Below are 17206 nucleotides of genomic sequence, written 5' to 3'. Positions count from 1 at the left end.
GGTGCTGTATAAAAGCCTGTTGTAAAGAGCTTGCTGCAGGTGTGGATGTGAGGAGTGAAAGGTGTGAAGGCTTCAAGCAAAAGCATTTGTGTTTGCAGCCAGGACAGGCTGAGCGGGTTGTGTTGGGCAAAGTAATCTCGGGAGCGGCTGGAAATTCCAGTGGATAAAGTTAATAGCTGTTCCAGTGGATGTGGAAATGGAAATAAAATAGCACCTTATAACATTGCAGCTGCTTTCCCTGGCGTGGCCCCTGCCTTGCTGTGAGTAACTGCCTTTGTGAAGCTCAGTGGTGCTCTTATCTTCAGAATCCTTGGGGTTTTTTCTGAGTGCAGCAGTTGTGTCGAGTTCCTGACAACTGCAGAGGTCTTGGAGCCCTCCTTTGTCAATTAGCAGCTTCTTGGAAATATGGCCTTAATAAGGGGAAGAAGGGAAAATAAATACATCTGATTTTTAATTGCCTCAGTAGAGCAGGGCCTTGGGTGTTGGAATATTTTAGCACCTGCCCAGCTCAACAGTTGCTTATTGTTCGTGGGTTTTACAGCAGAGCCTGAAATGCTGGCATGCAGCTGTGGGCAGGCAGGGATTGCATGAAGGGCTGGGACCAGGAAACCTGAGAGGTGCCAGGAGAGATTTCTGGGCTTGCTGAGAGAAGCTGAGGATCCTTCAGCATGGAAGTGTTTGCAGGTGAAGCGAGCCGTGCTTCAGTGCCAGATTTCAGGGCTGTTCAGCTCTGCAGGGTTTGCTGTGTGAGCTCTACATTCTGTCTGGGATGTTGGAGCACCAAAGGCAGTGCTGGAGCCTCCCCATCCTCCTGTCCCCTTTTTGCTGGGCAGGAGGAAGAGGATGAGGCAGATTCTGTTTGTGTGTCAGCAGCAAAGCTGCTGCCGATCCCAACCCCAAACCCACAGCAGCAGAGCTTGGCATGCATGTGCTTTGTGCCTGCTGTTGATGTTTAATTAAAAAATAACCCTCCCCAGTTTTATCTTGATTCCCTGGGGCTGGGTTAAGGTGGCCATGCTGCTCCAGGGGAGGGCACAGGGCAGTGCTCAGGGTGGCAGCTCTGAGACTGTGGATTTCTACAAAATCCTCTCCCTGGATGTGAGCCAGAGCCATTACAGCTGCTGGCTTCAGGGCACTCTGGATCCTTCCCTTTGTGCCATCTTCCCTGAGATTTTTAATGGCAGCAGTTGCAGCTTGTGGGTGGGGGGCAAACAAGGCATAAGACCTCCTGTCTCCTATGCTTGCTCTTTCTCCCTCCCTTCAAGCAGCTCCAGAGGCTGTTAAATTTGTTAGTATCTGGTAACTGGGGAAGACACTTTACCACCTGCTCAGGAGAATTGCAACAATTACGTTTAAGGGGAAAAGAAAAGAAAAAACCACATGTTTTTTCAGAAGCTTTGAATCTCCTGTGCTTCATTTTGTTATTTTTAAAGGACACTTCTGCCTGAAGTGTTAAAAACACACCCTTGGAGCTGCTGCAGCAAAGCTAATCCTAGGGCATAGTAAAAGGTTTAATGTATTTTTGTAGGATCCCTTTACAATTCCCACAAGAGAATCCTGCTGAGGAACACAGAAGTACAAAAAAAGTTCAACATTTGTTTAAAAAAAAAAACCCAAAACCAAGCCCACTCTCCAGGTATCACCAAGTGCATCATATTTAGCAGGTAAAAGGTGTTTGAGCTCGATGTGAGTTGTTGGTGCAGCTGCTATCACTGGATAATGTGCCCGTACAGCCTGCCAGCTCTGTGTCAGAGACGTGCAACTACATGTGCCTGGTTTCTTTCCTCCCCCATCCTGGAAAAATAAATCCCTACTGTCTAGCCACAGAGGAGTAGGCACTTTTTCCCCAGCATATAATCCTTGGTATTCCTATAGAAGACACTAAATATAAACACTCAGGCAGGTACTTTTGACTAAATAAGCCAAATGTGGCAGAAGGGGGCTCTGCCTGGTCTTGGAGGATTTATGGGGTAGATTTGAGGACTTGCCAAGCTTTGCCTTTTTCTGACCAGCCCAGCTGTGTGTCAGGGCTCAGACCTGCAGCCTTACTCGCTTTTTCCCGGTGTAGGGACAGCCACCCACTGCACTGGTGGCACAGGAGGGTGACAGTGGGGCTTTCCAGGTGGCACAGCAGCGGTGCTGGGGATAGCAGGGTGGCCCCTTGGCCTTGGAGGGGCTGGTGCTCCTGCTCCAGCACATGCACCATGCCCAGCAGCCAGCTCTGGGGCTGTGCCTGTGGGTCTGCAGGGACCTGACATGTTGGAGTGCAGGGCCAGCTGGCCTCCCCACATGGATCCTTCTGGAAAACTGAGCCCTGTCCTCCTCGAACGGTCTGCAGTCGTGGAGCAGGGGAGAGCAGAGGTGGTTTCTTGTCTAAAGGCTGCTTTCCCTTTGTCCCCAGATCTCAGGAGCTGCACCTGAGAGCCGAGGGCCATTCCTATCTCTCTGACCTGACCAAGCCATCGGACTTGGAGTTCATGGAGAGCAAGAGGCCCCGCCTGGAGCTGCTGCAGGAGCCGCTGCTGCGGCACTCGCCTCTCCTCAGCCAGGGCCAGCAGGGCACCGAGGACCTCTCCAAGGTAAGGGGCTGGGGACCTGTGCTGGCTGTGGGGCCTGCGTTTTGGGCTTGTGCGGAGCTGCCTTTGAGGCTCTGAGCTGCTGCTGAGTTCAGTGCAGATCACGATTCCCAATTTGTCCAGCAGTGCTTGGAGGTACTGGATGCTTTTCCCTGAGGTGGGGTGAGCGTGCAACTACATGTGGTTGGTTCCTTTCCTCCCCCATACTGGGAAAATAAATCCCTGCTGTCTAGCCATGGAGGAGCAGGCAGTAGAACTGCTGTGCTCAGTGCAGAACATGGTTCCCAATGCATTGAGCAGTGCTTGGAGGTACTGGATGGTTTTCCCGAGGTGGGATGAGCATTTTGGGGGCATGGAAGCATATCAGCTTTCCCCATGACTGTTACAGTGATGGGCTCTTTTCACTGGGCTATTAGATACACCAGAACAATTTGGAAGTTCCTGTAGGCTGAATTAAGGATGGTCATGTCTGGCTTTTCTGGATATGCTGCCTTGATTTGATTTTTACTTGATGCTTCTCATTTATCACATCTCTTTATTTAATATTAGTGTTTGAAGGGCTGGAATCGGTTTCTGGTGGTTCTTTAATATAATCTTCCCCAGGAAAGCCTCTCTTGTCCCAGTCTCATTTAACAAAGCAAATCGTTTATTTACAATTGTCCCCTCTGTGCATGGAATAAATGTTGCAAGGAGAAATCCCTTGCTTGTGTGCCTGTTTGGATTTACTTTCATCTTCTCTTGGGGTAAATTGTATTTGATTTTACCTCCAGTTTGGACGTGCTCCTGGTTGGCAGGAAAGTCTTGCTGGATCAGTGTGTTGGGGGCTCTGATGCTTGGTGCAGCTCTGCAGGCTGGGCTTGGGGGCTGCCCAAGCCCTCAGTGAAGGGAAGGGAAGGGAAGTCACATTCCTAGCCAGGAAGATGGGGATGGTTTGCTGTATCCCTGTGGGAGCTGATTGAAATAACACACAGACAAGAAAGCTCTTCCTTGGGAATGCTGGGATATCCAGATATTTTTTTATCCATGCAATACTGGTGGACTTTACTTGAGATCCCTCTGACCTCTCTTTAATGAGAAGATGTTTAACTTTGGAGTAGTTCAGATGCCAAGGGGGGCCTGAAGGCTCTGGAGCATCCTCAGGGGATGTTGTTTGGGTGGCTGATGCCACTGTTGTCCCCAAAACAAAAAATAGCCCTCTCCAAAGACATGAGGAAACCAGGTTGACTTTTCTGTCTTCACATTATTCCCACCAGCAGTTTTGTTCTGCCTCTCACCAGAAAACCATCGTTTGTCTCAGCTATTTGTTTCTAATAGGCAGAGCTGCTCTTGAGGAATTAGTTCATCAGTTCAGGGGCTGCATTTGCTTCTCAGTCTGTGATATGTTTCCAAGAAGTACATGCATTTTATGGGACTTAAAACATTGGTTGGTGAAAGAGAAAGAGAGCTGAGATGCAATTCAGCAAGACAAGATTATGCTTTTAGTGGAGCCATTTGTACTTATAGAGTCTGGAAGGAAGAAGAAAATGTGGTGTCCTTGACTGGTGAGAGCCTGAGTGGAGCTGGGATTAGGTACTCTAAACTAGCAGGAGCTGCTTCCAGAGTGGATTTGATGGAGCTCACTGCAAGACTGGGTGATCTCAGTGCTGTTCAAGTGGCTGGGAGCAGAAGGCAGGTCTGGGACACAGGATGTATCAGCCTTTGCAGCTGGGAAATTGGGTTAATAGCAGTTCTTTGGTGTTAGTCCTGAGCAGTTGTCCTCAGACTGGTCTATAAACTGCTGGTGGACATTAAGGTGGTGGAAAAGCTCCTGAAGCCAGTGTGTGCATTGCTCTGAGCCTCAGCATGCTGGAGGAGCTGCTCTGGCTGTGGGTCCAGGGGCAATGCAGAGAGCTGAGGCTGCCCTTTTGGCACAGCTCTGGGCTGTGGACACAGGGAGAACCCTTCCTACACCCACACCAGGCCAGCCACAGCTGAGCTCAGCACCTAGGACAGATGATAAGGACCTTGCTGAGAGCCTCTGTGCTGAGGGAGCAGTGGCACACACATGGTGGCAGGACGGGTGTCCCAGTGACCAGAGCTGGAGAGAGATATTTGCTGTTCTGTCTGTGCTGCTGACTCAGTGTCTGATGAAGTCACTCAATACTTTATCTAGGGCAGCTCTGGCAGCTGGGTGAGCTCTTTGGGTGAGATGCACCACGTGAGGCCACTATTGCTAAACACTGCTGCTTGTTTAGGCAGAGGATCCCAGGAGTTGTTCCCTTACCCGTTACCCCATTCCTCATTGTTGCAGTCACTGCCTGGGGAGGAGCTCCATTTACTCACTGGGATAATAGTGCTAGGACTGGTCTTCATGGTGATTTTGCAGATTGAGCTCGTTTCTGCACAGTAAGAGCTCCACAAAGCCCTCAATAAAAAGGGCAGGGGTTTGGTTACACGCTCTGGGCGCCAGCCTGGCTGTCCCAGGGGATGTGGATGTAATGGAAGTTGCTCTCAGGCAGTGGATACCTCTTGGTCTCTCCTGGTTTCAGAGCAGCCCTTGAACTGAGATGCAGAATCTGGTCTGTGATGGGATATAATTTTAGCACATCCCTGATAACCACTGATAACTGGATTTACCAACCTTCAGCCCAGGGGAGAGAAGTCAGTACTGTTCCTGCACATTCCCAGGGCCTTTCTTTAGAGCCATAATCCATGCTCTGAACACAGACAGAACAATTGGTGGGGCAACTGCTGGTAACAGGCTTCAGAGTTTTTCCTCCCCTGAAGAGAAATGGATTTCTCATGTCCTTTGTTCCTCATCTACCTCACCCAAACAGGAGGAGAGCTGGGCCCCTTAAGCCCCATTCAGTATCACTGCAGCCTCACTCCAGGCAAGGCTGTAAGGAGAAGCTCTTGGATCAGTGCATTTTCCCTGCAGAAAACAGACACACTTTTGGGCAGCGTGCCTTTCAAAAGCAGCAGCTTTCAGCTAAATCTCACTTGGACAAGTAAAAGATATTACCTTTCCTTATGAACCTCACACTGCTCATATCCTCAAACACTGGTGTTTCTTTTCAAGCTGGAGGCAGAAAGTTGTTTTCTTGCCTGCTTTACCCCACTTCAACATCTTTTTCCCTGCTGTTGTGCGTTATGTTGTGTGTTATGCTGTGGTCCTGGGCTCCTGCTGCTGGATAGCCTGGAGGGCTCTGGGGAGAAATGAAACCTCCCTGTGCCCTCTGTGCCAGCTGGGGCTGATGCTTTTCCCCAGGAAGGTGCTCCCTTTATCTGGCTGACAGTAACCAGAACAGCTAAAGCAGGGCTGTTTTTTCAGTCACTGCAAGCCTGGATGTGGGATTCACTGGGAAAGCTGCTATGATGTGGTCTTGCCAGGTGTTTTCTTGGCAGAGAAGCAGGAGCTGGTTCCCAGGACCCTTGGTGGCTTCTGCTTTCTTTCCAGTAAAGTCATGGACCTCCCTGAGGTGACAGCAGACAGCCCCAGAGCAGGCCAGTGGTGATGAGCACAATCCCTGTCCCTGCCCACACGTGCTGCCTGTGATCCTGCCTCACAGGGATGGTGAGCATGGCACATCTGGTCAATCGGTGCCTGCTCTCCCCTCTCCAGAGCTGGAGCTTCATCCTGCCTCTCCCCTGCCATCTCTTCTTATTCCTGTTGTGCTTTCACTGTTCTTCTTCCCATTTTTAAGGCTGCTCTCCCACCACGTACATGGTTTGCTGCTCCTTCCTATAGGATGTGAGTCAGTGGTGATCTGCATTTATTCCCCTTGCAAGGGCTGGCTGGCTGCACTTATGAGTGGCCTATTGCTCCAGCAGGAATTCACTGACAGGGAGCCATGTAATCCCACGGGAATGGGGCTGGGTGGAGGCTTAGGAAACCTGAACCTTGCTGCCATCTGCCCTGGCAGCCTGCTGGTCACTGGGTAAGTCTCTTCCCCTTTCTCTGTCTCAGATTTCCTCATCTGTACAGGGACAATGCCACTTCCCTCTTTTGTAAAATAATTAACAACTGTGGATGGAAAAAGGCAATTAAGAAGCCATGTGTTGTTAAGAGTCGGACTCTACATTGTGCAGAGGTTTTAATTTCTTCCCTTTCTGCATGAGCATTTTTGTTTTGTTACGGACTGAAAAATGGAATAAGAAAAGTATGTGTGGGGGGGGGTAGTCTTGGAAAAGACAGAGCTAAGGTCAGGAAATAGGTATGGCAAAAGAGAAATTAGGGCAGAGGGTATTTTGCTTTCATGCATATCAATGCAGCTTTAAAAGCAATTAATTGAAAAAGGAGGAATTAACACATTTGAAATACCTTTTTAATGATGCATTGAAGCCAGTAGCGTACATGCCAAATTTCACACTGGCTGCCCATTCCAGAGCCCAATTTACAATGAACTCCTGGAAGACAGGCTGTGGGATGGAAAAGGCTCTTGGCCAGCCTGCTAACTCCTGCCCTGGCCACAGGCTGGCAGGGCACCAAGGACAGCAGAAAAGCCTTTCTGGAGCTCGGCTTCCTCCTCCTTCCCTGCCCGGAGCCTCGGCACCGCTGGTCCCTGGAAGCTGCTCCGTCCCTTGCAAATGCACCAGGGCAGAGGAGCAGCAGCAGGCTCAGGTCTCTGGCAGCAGGGTTTGGAGGAGCAGTGCCGCAGCTGCCAGCACAGATAGCTGGGCTGGCTGGTAAATCACCAGTTGCGTTTCTGCTCCGTGCCTTTGTTATGGGAACATCGATCTGTTGCTGGGATTAACCTCTCAGAGTTTCCAGTGGTGGGTTGGTCTCGCAGTTATTAATGAAACTGGCTGGAACTTGTGTTGACCTTGGCAGAGGCCCCAGTTGGCTTGGAGGTAACTGGCAAAAGCATAATCTCTGATTGAGTAATGCCGGGCTGGGGGAAGGGAGCGGAGGGGGCGGACACAGCCCTGCTTTGAACCGGGGGAGCCGCTGCTGCTCCGACGGGATGCGTGGGAGTGAGCGCAGGGCTCAGCGCGGCGCTCGCTCGCCGGGGGAATCGGCAGGCACAGCTCGGTTCCGGCACCCCAGGCTCCCTGCTGGAGGAAACAGCCCGGAATTCCAGCGCCTCCCCGCGTGATTTATTGCTGTGGAACAATAGCGCACAGGGGCTGGAGAATGGAACAAGCTGCAAGCGTCAGCCGTCCCTGGGTGTGTGTCCTGCCATAGCCTCTGAGATTGCAGCAGGGATCACTCTGGGCTCTCCCTTCCCCACGGGAGGTTGTTTCTCACTGGAGCAAAAGGTGGTGCTCTGGGTTTGTTTCTTGGGCTTTTGCGGAATGTCTGAGGGCAGGGATCAGGAGACAGCGCGGCTCTGGCTTCCCCAGCCCTGCATCTCTGCTGGGAGAGGGGGAGATGCTGCCTTGGCCAGCTGTGCCCACATCTGGTGGGGAGGGGCTGGCTGCCCTGCAGGATGCTCAGGCAGAGGGATCCTGTGGAGATGTGGTAGCACCAATGCACAGGGGACACACTAATGCTGCCAGCACCCTGTTATCCATCCCAGCTCCATCCAGCTCCATCCCAGTTATCCAGAACCCAAGTGGGATGCAGAGACCTGTACCGGTGCCTGGCTTGACCAGCCCTGTGGGAAATAAAATTCCTCAAACACTCTGCCATGAAAAGAATTTCTTGTCCTGGGGGCTGTGGGGTTCTCCACAGGCTGTGTGGCCTCCCCACCGCTTCTTGGAGGAGTGGACTTCTGCAGAAGTAGCTCTAACCTCAGATCTGAGCAGTGAAATGAAACAATTCTAGTGGGTACAAACACACCTACGTCTTTCCTGCTTTTGTCCTCCTTCCCCTGCAGAGCACAGCAGTTCTTGTTAACTCTCCTTGCAGCTGGGCTCTCCCTCTGAAGCTGAGCCAGGGGGACTGGGTGTCCAACAGGAGCGAGTGGCGTGGGGTTGTGGAGTCCAGCAGCTCGAGTGGAGCTGGGCTTGTGGAGTCAGGAGGATCCTCCAGTGACGTGTTTGACACCCACCCATCTGCCATGTGCTTGCTCACACTGTCAACTTGTGCCTGATAAAAATCTGGTTGCAAAAAAAAAAAACCTATTTGGTGGGGTGGGGAATTTACGTTAGGGGAGCAATGATTCAAAGCTATTTCTGGGAAGATGAGGGACGTGTTGGCATTCTCTGTCATTCCAAACATATTTAAAAGCTGAAATATTTGCGTTGTTCACGTTGCCACAGCCCAAACACTTCTGGCTGGATTTCCCCCCCTGCTTTCCTCCCTGCTCTGAAGATAATTTCCAAATTATGGGAGGATGGGATGAGTGTCAGTGTGTCAAGCCCTGCTCAGCTGCATGTGAACACACATTTTTGGGAGTGTGTGCCTGTGGTGTGCAAGCAGAGTGGCTCTCCTGGCAGGCCTGGCAGTCCATTCCATTGCCCACTGTGCCAGGATGGCTGCAGGGGGTGGTCAGCAGCCCGTGCCATGCACCGGTGTGGAAGCCAAGGGAACAGCCTGAGGAGTGTTGTATCTGGAATCTCTGTCCTCTGCATGGATTTGTGCTGGTTTCATTTGAGAAACAGATGCTTTTGGGCGTTGCATAGTCCTTGTGAGATGTTTGGCTCCTCCATCTGGACCTGGGCTGAGGGGCAAAGGAAAGGAGCACCATGATTGCCAGACCACTGGTTTTATTCCATTTCTCAGCTGAAGCTCCTGTGGCCAAATAACTGGACTGTGGTCTGAGAGACTCGGGTATGGCAGGAAAAGCCCTCAGTGGCTGCAGAGACATTCCAGAGGCAGGATGTAAAAACCTCTGACCCTTCCCTGAGCTGCCTGGCTCTCCCCTGCCCTGACTGCTGCAGCCTGCAGTGGCCACAGGCAGAAGGGCCAAGGCTCAGTGCAGCTGGAAAACCAACAGGAGAACTGATGGTGCCTCAAGCAGAGGTTGTTTCACACTTCTTCAGCTCGTTTGTGGTGATTGACATCCCAAACAACCTTTTAAATTGCCTTTCAAGCCACAGCGGTGGCAAAGGACGGTGTGATAAGGCTGGCTGCTTCTCAGGAACCTGCTTCATCATTTGCATAATTGGACTTTTCTGTTCCACTCAGTCAATATTACAAGGCTCGTGCGGTGCCACATCTCACCTGATCTGCTGGAGGGAAAGAAAGTCCCCTGACTTTGTGTGCCTCACCCCTGTAATTGGAAGAAATATTTCTGGCTCTGTGCTTGCAGTAGGCAGTGTGCTGAGCTGGGTGTGCTGTGTGCATTCATGAGGACTTTTCTTCTCCATCTAGGAAGTGTTTGTACATGCTGTTTGCATCTATTTTATCTGATAGCAAGAATTCTAATGTGCCCTGGTTTGTCCTGGAGATGCAGGAGAGAGGAGAGCTAGCTCGCTATTTTGCCAGTCCTCAGGTGGGACTTGGGAAATGGTGTTGGTATGGCAGGAACTGGTGCTGGTCTCCAGAGCATGAGGATGGGTGTGCCAGCCACCATTTTTGCCTGTGCTCAACTGATTGTGTTCATGTGTGTTAAAAAGAACCCCTCTCCTGGAATGAAAGTCAAGGGAAGAGTTTGGTCCTGGTAGCAAGAAGGACATCCCAGCTGGTTTTTTTCCCCCTTGCAGTCTCTTCCTGATCTGTTTTCTTCTTTTCCCTCATTTTCTGGGTGGGGATGTGGGAGCTGCTAGGCAGGGAGCATTGCTCCAGCTCCCACCAGATCCAGGCACACTCTGGGATGGATTGTGTGGGATCTGTCCAGTTAGTGCAGGTGCCCAAGCAGCAGGAGGTTGTTACCAATTTGCAAGCACATACATCTTACAGATGAACTGCTCCTCCCTCCTTGTTCAGCATCCTGCATACCCTTCCTGCCCAAGGGTCTTCCTGGGAGCAACTTGGGTGATTTTTCCATGGACGTACAGCACCGAGCACATTTTTGGCACTGTACTCCTCCCTGGCTGGGCAGTGCAGCCCATCAGCAGTCCTGACTCACACAATGAAAGCCAGTGAGTTGTGACACCCCTCAGACTGATTCTGGGTGCTGTGTTTTGAGGAGGGGAGGGTATTTCATGCTCATACCTTCCTTCCCAGCATGAGGTGGAAGCTGAGGAGGAGATGCAACAGCAATCAATGGTGTTTGCCTGCCGCCGCTGGAGGGGATGGACTGGGGGAGTGATTTCAGAGATGGATTTGGCAGAGATGAGGTGCTGCTCTTTGTGCCTGTGGTGATGGAGCTGTAATAACATATTGAACATGGCAACAGCCCTTGCTAAAGCTCTGTGACTTCACGTTCGTGCTTCGTGGAGCTTCATCTCCTAACAACACCCTCAGCATCCATAACAAGAGAGGAACTGCCGAGTGCCAAAGGGCCTAGTTAAAATCACTCGCTGAAAACCTCCTTTCTTTTTGGACCTAAACTTGCTTTTTAAGCAGAAAAGCTCCTTGGCCGTGTTTTAGGCAGAGCACATTGAGGGTTTTTTGGCTCCCCCGTGCTGCATGGGGGGGCTGGGGGGCGCTGGACGCTGCTGTGTGTCAGGAATGCTGGCTGCGTGCTCAGGGAGCAGAGAGGGGTTGTTTTAGGACAAGCTGACAGGCCCTTGGCTTGTTCTGCTGCTCTCGAAAAATGTAATTGTAATTCTTGGCACCTTTTTCCAGGAGGATAAGGAGCGAGAGCACAGTGGAGCCTGTTCCTCTGTCCTTGGAAATGGGCTTTTACCCAGCAGCAGAGCTGGCTCGTGTGCTCTGTCCTACCCCAGGTTTGGTGGAGCAAAAGTAGGAATTAGTGGGGGAGAAGCAGTGTGGGATGAAATGACCTGAATGTGGGATGAAATGACCTGAGCCACCTCCTTGCAGTCCTGACCTCTGTCTGGTTGCTCTTTGGTCATCTCAGTGCTCTGACAGAGCATTTTCTGCAGGTGCCAGTGTTGTGCCCAGGTTCTGCTTGCCTTCATCTGGCCTTAGTCCTGCGCCTGGGAGGAGGAAGCACTGTCCTCTGGCAGTGCCAAGCAGGAGAGCAGGAGATGGGCAGTGCTTGTGGTGTTTCCCAGTCCTCTGCTGCATGCTGAGGGATTCTCCCAGGGCTGCAGAGCCATCCTGCTCCAGCACATGCCCACAGTGGGTTTCTCTGCTGCCACAGCACTGCATCCCCTCCTCTGCCTGCACAGTAATGCTTCCTAGGCTTGACTCTGGTCACTGCCCCAACAGGGGCTGATTTCTCTCCTGCTGTGCTGTTCCCTGAGGAGCAGCAGTGATCCTTTCTGCCTTCTGATCTCCACTTTGGATGCTGCTGTTCCCATGACTGCTTAAAAAAGAGCCATTGCCTCTTGCAGATCAAGCTGTCCCACGTGGTTACGTGACCAAACCAAGCACAGGCTTTTATTTCAAGCTGGTTTTCAGGTCTGTGTTATTTTATTTCATGCCAGCCATCTCAGGTATGATGTAGAACAGATTGCCCCCAGCAGCTAATGTGTTTCTGCCTCGGCAGCAGACAGAGTGGCAGATGTAAACACAGGAACATTGCAGGCTTTCAAACACTAAAAACTCCCAAAGAATAGGCAGGTATGTGTATATAAATATATACAATGCATTCTATGAAAGGCTTTCAATATATTTGGAGAGAGATTTGTAAATTTGTGAAATCACATGTGTATATTTTCTGTAGGTTTTTAGGTAAATGAAAAGCCTACTTTTTTATATATCTATATATTTATGTATGCTGCCTCCTATTCTTGTAAGCTGTTTTTTCAAAGGCTTCTTCTAGCCTTGTTCAGTGATTCTGCCTTCAGCTGCCACAAGGAGAAAGACTCCCAGTCTCGAGCAAAGCTAAATATTGATTTGAGTCAATCTGGGTGCACTTGGCGACATCACTAGTGTTCATGAATGCAGCATAATCGCTGATTGGAGTGGGGAAATTTCATCATAAAGGCCCCAAAAGGGAGGTTTATTATTGCTTTCTTCCAAATGCCTGAATTTTATTAGCTTCAGTCATTCTTGGCAGGGCAGTGGAATGGGATTTTATAGTTAGCAAAGGAAAAGTAAACACAGTAATCATTTCACAGCCCTGTGCCTGCCAAACCAAGATGGAAATTCCAGCCTTGGTGGGAAGCTGCTGCTTTGCTAACAGATAATAACAAATTCACTGTGGGCTTATTCTTGCTATGGGAGCTGAGATGTTCAGGTTTCTGTGTAATTCCCTGGTCTGGGGAAGCAGAGGTGCTTCAGGGTTTGCTGCAGGAACAGGCTGGGAGAGGTTTGTGGTTGGAGCAGCTCCCACAGCCATTCACAGGTAGAAGTGGTGTTTCTGCTCTGAGCCTTTGGGAACTGCTCTGTCCTGTGCTCTTGTGGTTTTTGGTTTTTCCGTGGTCAGTCTTGCTCTGATGGCAGAGCTGAGTGATGCTGAAGGTGTGGCACATTTGAGACACCCTGATGCTCCCAACACCCTGAGCCCATCTCTGCTGCTGAATGGGGGCTGGGTTATTATGGCATAAAAATCTCCACATAAACCCAAAACTCTCATGTTAAGGTTTATATTGCGTGTTTTCCTGGGCCTGTTGAGGTGCAGGGCTTGGCTGCCAGCTGAGATCTGGAGCAGCAGATCCTGCTGTGTTTCCTCCCACCGTCCTGCCCCATCCAGGGGATGCTGTTTGTGTTTCCTCCCACCGTCCTGCCCCATGGGCTGGGGATGGCTGGCACTGCAGGATGCCACCTCCTGATGGAAAACCAGGCAGAGCAGCAAAGGAAATGCCTCCTCAAACAAGCAAAACGCTCCTCAGACAAGTGGCCAGTGTCGAGGCAGCCCCTTCCACGTGTCTGCACAATTATTAGAACAATGAAGCATTGAGCTCTGATGGATGGTGCAGCTGACAGTGTGTGCACCACCCGTGCTCCTGTCAGCACCCAGCCTGCCGGGGTGCTGGGGCTGTGTCCCACATCCCTGCCTGTGTGTCTCCCAGAGCTGCTTGTGGGGTGTTTGGGATGTTTGGATGTGCTCTCTGCAGCCTTGGGGGAGTCCTCAGGCAGTGGAGAGGCAGCAGAGCTGTTGTCCCCACTGTGTCCCTCGTGGTTTTTACAGCTGAGAGGGATTTGATGTCCTGCTGCAAACACCTGAGAGCACAGCCAGCGTTGGTGGCCCTGAGGACACTGGAGTGAGGCGCTGACATGCAGCTGGCAGGCACAGCTCTCTGGGTTCCGTTGGAGCAGTTACTTCAGTTTGGGGAGGTGACACAGTTGGAGTGGGAGTTGCTGGGGCTGGACATCATCCAGGACATCATCCTGGGACTCACCATCCTGTGCCGTGAGTCTTGGGAGACTTGGGGAAGCCTGGCTTGGTGCAATGGCTCTTGCATGCAAGAGGAGGTCTGGGTTGTCCCTCAACACAGCTCAGCTGCTGCTCAAACCATTTTAGATCTTGTTTGCATTTCCTTTTCACATCAGTCAGTCTCCTCCTTGGTAGGCAGCTCAGTCTCTGGGATTTGGGGAAAATAATTTTGGGTGATGGTTGTGAGAGAGGGAGTGTGAGCTGCCTTTAAGTGTATCTCACTTGCAGCAGTAGTGGTTAAACAGAGCTGTCTTCAATCAAACCCTCTAAATTTGATTCCCCTTCAAGCCAACTTCCCAATATTGATGTTGTGTGCCATCCTGATTAACTCCCAGGCAAACCCTGCTTCCCAGGGTTGCCCTGTGTGGATCCCGCTGGGATGTGTGTGCCTGAGGAGTCCCTGCTCCTGCTCGGCCTCCTGCCTCCTCCCTGGCAATAGGAGGAAATTTAAATGTTTCTGAAGAGCAACATTTCCATTTCAAAAGCTGTTCGTTCAAGTGCGTCTGGAGTGGGATTTCTCTCCCCCACTCCTCTCTGAATGGGAGCTTTAGAAGTCTCATTTCCTCTGCTTGATAACACCAGGCTGAGAAGGGCTTTTGTCTTTTCATTTCCCCTCAATTTTTTATTTTTAAATCAGTGAGGTTTGGAGAAGCTGCCGTGGTGGATTTTCCCTCCTCCTCCCCCCATCTTTGCCCATGTGCTGGAGGATGCACCTGGCATCACCCAGTGAAGGAAGGAGCTGGAGCTTCCTGGGGCACAGCCCACCCTGTCAGTCCTTCTGGGAGCAGGGCAGGAGGAGGTTTGCTGTCCTGTCTGTGCTCTGGAGCTCCTGGGAGCAGGGCAGGAGGAGGATTGCTGTCCTGTCTGTGTTCTGGAGCTCCTGGGAGCAGGGCAGGGGGAGGTTTGCTGCCCTGTCTGTGCTGAGGAGCTCCTGGGAGCACAGCAGGAGGAGGTTTGCTGTCCTGTCTGTGTTCTGGAGCTCCTGGGAGCACAGCAGGAGGAGGTTTGCTGCCCTGTCCATACTGTGGAGCTCCTGGGAGCAGGGCAGGAGGAGGTTTGCTGTCCTGTCTATGCTCTGGAGCTCCTGGGAGCACAGGAGGAGGTTTGCTGTCCTGTCTGTGTTCTGGAGCTCCTGGGAGCACAGCAGGAGGAGGTTTGCTGCCCTGTCCATACTGTGGAGCTCCTGGGAGCAGGGCAGGAGGAGGTTTGCTGTCCTGTCTATGCTCTGGAGCTCCTGGGAGCACAGGAGGAGGTTTGCTGTCCTGTCTGTGTTCTGGAGCTCCTGGGAGCAGGGCAGGAGGAGGTTTGCTGTCCTGTCTGTGTTCTGGAGCTCCTGGGAGCAGGGCAGGAGGAGGATTGCTGTCCTGTCTGTGCTCTGGAGCTCCTGGGAGCAGGGCAGGATGAGGATTGCTGTCCTGTCCATACTGTGGAGCTCCTGGGAGCAGGGCAGGATGAGGTTTGCTGCCCTGTCTGTGCTGAGGAGCTCCTGGGAGCAGGGCAGGAGGAGGTTTGCTGTCCTGTCCATGCTCTGGAGCTCCTGGGAGCACAGGAGGAGGTTTGCTGTGGCTGCAGTCCTGCTCACTGGTTGCCTGCCTGCTTTTTTGGCTGATGTAGCTTTTCCAGCTGGTGTGAAATTGTATTTTTTGATGGGATGTAGTGCCCAGCTCCCACTTGTGCAGGACTGAGGGGTGTGGATGTCACTGTCCCAGCAGTGCAGTGGCATTTGTGCTGTTCACTGGAGTATTGCATGGGTATAAAAAGGGAATTTTATTCTGCAGAAGCCTTTTTTACAACACTTGAGCTTGCTTTTCACATGGCACCTAGGCCTGGAGGACTTTCTACCTGCTTGGGGATCAGCTGGGATTTGGCAGGGACTATTCCAGCACCTTCTCTCAGAGGGAACTTGCTTGCTGGGATTAACATGGACCTTGATGCTTCATCTCTGCCTGGTTCATGTACTGGGAAGACTCAGAACTTGCTTTACTGCATGTGGTAATTGAAAGAGGATGAGTGGTATTGAAAAACAAAAAAAAAAAAAAAAGGGGGAGACTAAAGCTTTTAAAGGCATGGAGTGAGTGTTCATTCCCCTGAGGTTTGTTGGGGTGGGTGACAAGGTGCTTCCTGGGCTGCCTGAGGAGGTTTGGGGATTGTGCCTGCCTCCCTAAAGAAACTCCCTGAGCAGCAGGCGCAAATAGAAATGCAGAAAGAGGCTCTGGTGGTGATTCAGAGATTCCTGTGAAAGCTGCCCAAAATGAGCTGACCCCAGGGGGTGCAGGGGAGGTTTGAGCCCCAGCAAGAAGGAGCCATGAGCCCCCCATTACCTTTAAAATGCTGTTCTGCAGCCGGGGGTGACCCCACTGCCTGGCTGAGTGCCAAATTGGGCAATTAAAAATTTCCTCCCCTGCCTTGGCAAGTCATGCAATCACAGTTTGGTCCTTTTTAGGAGCTTTTAAACGTGAGCTCATGTGTGCAGTGTCAGCACGGGTGGCTGCTGGCTGAACAAATTACAGAAAGAGCATTAAAGCTGCAGATGGAGGAGTGGAAGGGTCTGGGTTTAACTTGTCCTCCCCTTGTCTGCTGGGAGCAGCAGGACCCTGTGTTTGCTGTAGCTGCCCCTCTCTCTGATGGAGCCTGGGACAGGCTCTGCCTTGAGCTGAGGGGGTCACTGGCTGCACTGCTCCATCCTCTCATCTGCTGGGTGGCTCAGGCTCTCTGTACCTGCCCAAACCATGCATTTATTCACAGCTCTTCTGGGGCACTTGCTGTTGGCCTGGAATGCTCCACACGTGCCAGCATCTCTTCCATCTCAGCCTTTTCCTTCCCTTTGTAAAAGTGCAATACCTTTCCTGCAGCTTCCCAGAACCAGGACCTCACTCTGCTTGCCTGCTCAGTTCCAAGTCATTCCCCTAAGGCAAGCACCAAGATGAGATTTTTATTAATTTTTTTTCCTTTGACTTGGACACTTATTCAGTGCTAACAAAAGGCAAATCGCTGGCAGAGAGTCTTACCAGATGTATCAACTGTACTGAAGATGCTCAAAGAAAAAGTTCCCAGAATCTTTTCTGAATGTTGCAGAAAGACATATTTTCTTGTAAACTTGTTCTTGGAAGTGACAGAGTTGTTTTGGCTGAGATTCCCTGTTTAGGAAAAAAAAAAAAAAGAAAAAAGAAAGAAGAGTAGAAGTGCCTGAAGCCGATATTCAGCATGGAAAATTTCAGTCCAGACAGTTACTCTTTGAACAAACTCAAAGTCAGCTGAAAATCAGGGATGCAGAATAGGCAGTGTTGGGGAATCCTTAATGAGAGGTGGAGCAATTAGCTCCCCGTGGTAATGAGTAGATGGGTAGGTGAGAATTCATCACTCCTGTAAGTC

The 17206-nt window shown here is 51.2% G+C and overlaps 1 protein-coding gene across 1 annotated transcript in view; it reads left to right on the top strand.

Annotated features, from left to right (window-relative positions):
• The window catches only part of NCOR2 (nuclear receptor corepressor 2), a 226323-nt gene that overhangs the window by 90122 nt on the left and 118995 nt on the right, over window positions 1-17206 (top strand). Inside the window, exon 4 of the mRNA XM_066561983.1 lies at window positions 2402-2579. Coding sequence (XP_066418080.1) covers window positions 2402-2579 — 178 coding nt within the window. The remainder of the gene's footprint in view (window positions 1-2401; window positions 2580-17206) is intronic.

Source organism: Molothrus aeneus, chromosome 18 (assembly GCF_037042795.1).
Source record: "Molothrus aeneus isolate 106 chromosome 18, BPBGC_Maene_1.0, whole genome shotgun sequence".
NCBI lineage: Eukaryota > Metazoa > Chordata > Aves > Passeriformes > Icteridae > Molothrus > Molothrus aeneus.
Note: the sequence above shows the minus strand (reverse complement) of the source record. Positions and strands in the feature narration are given on the sequence as shown.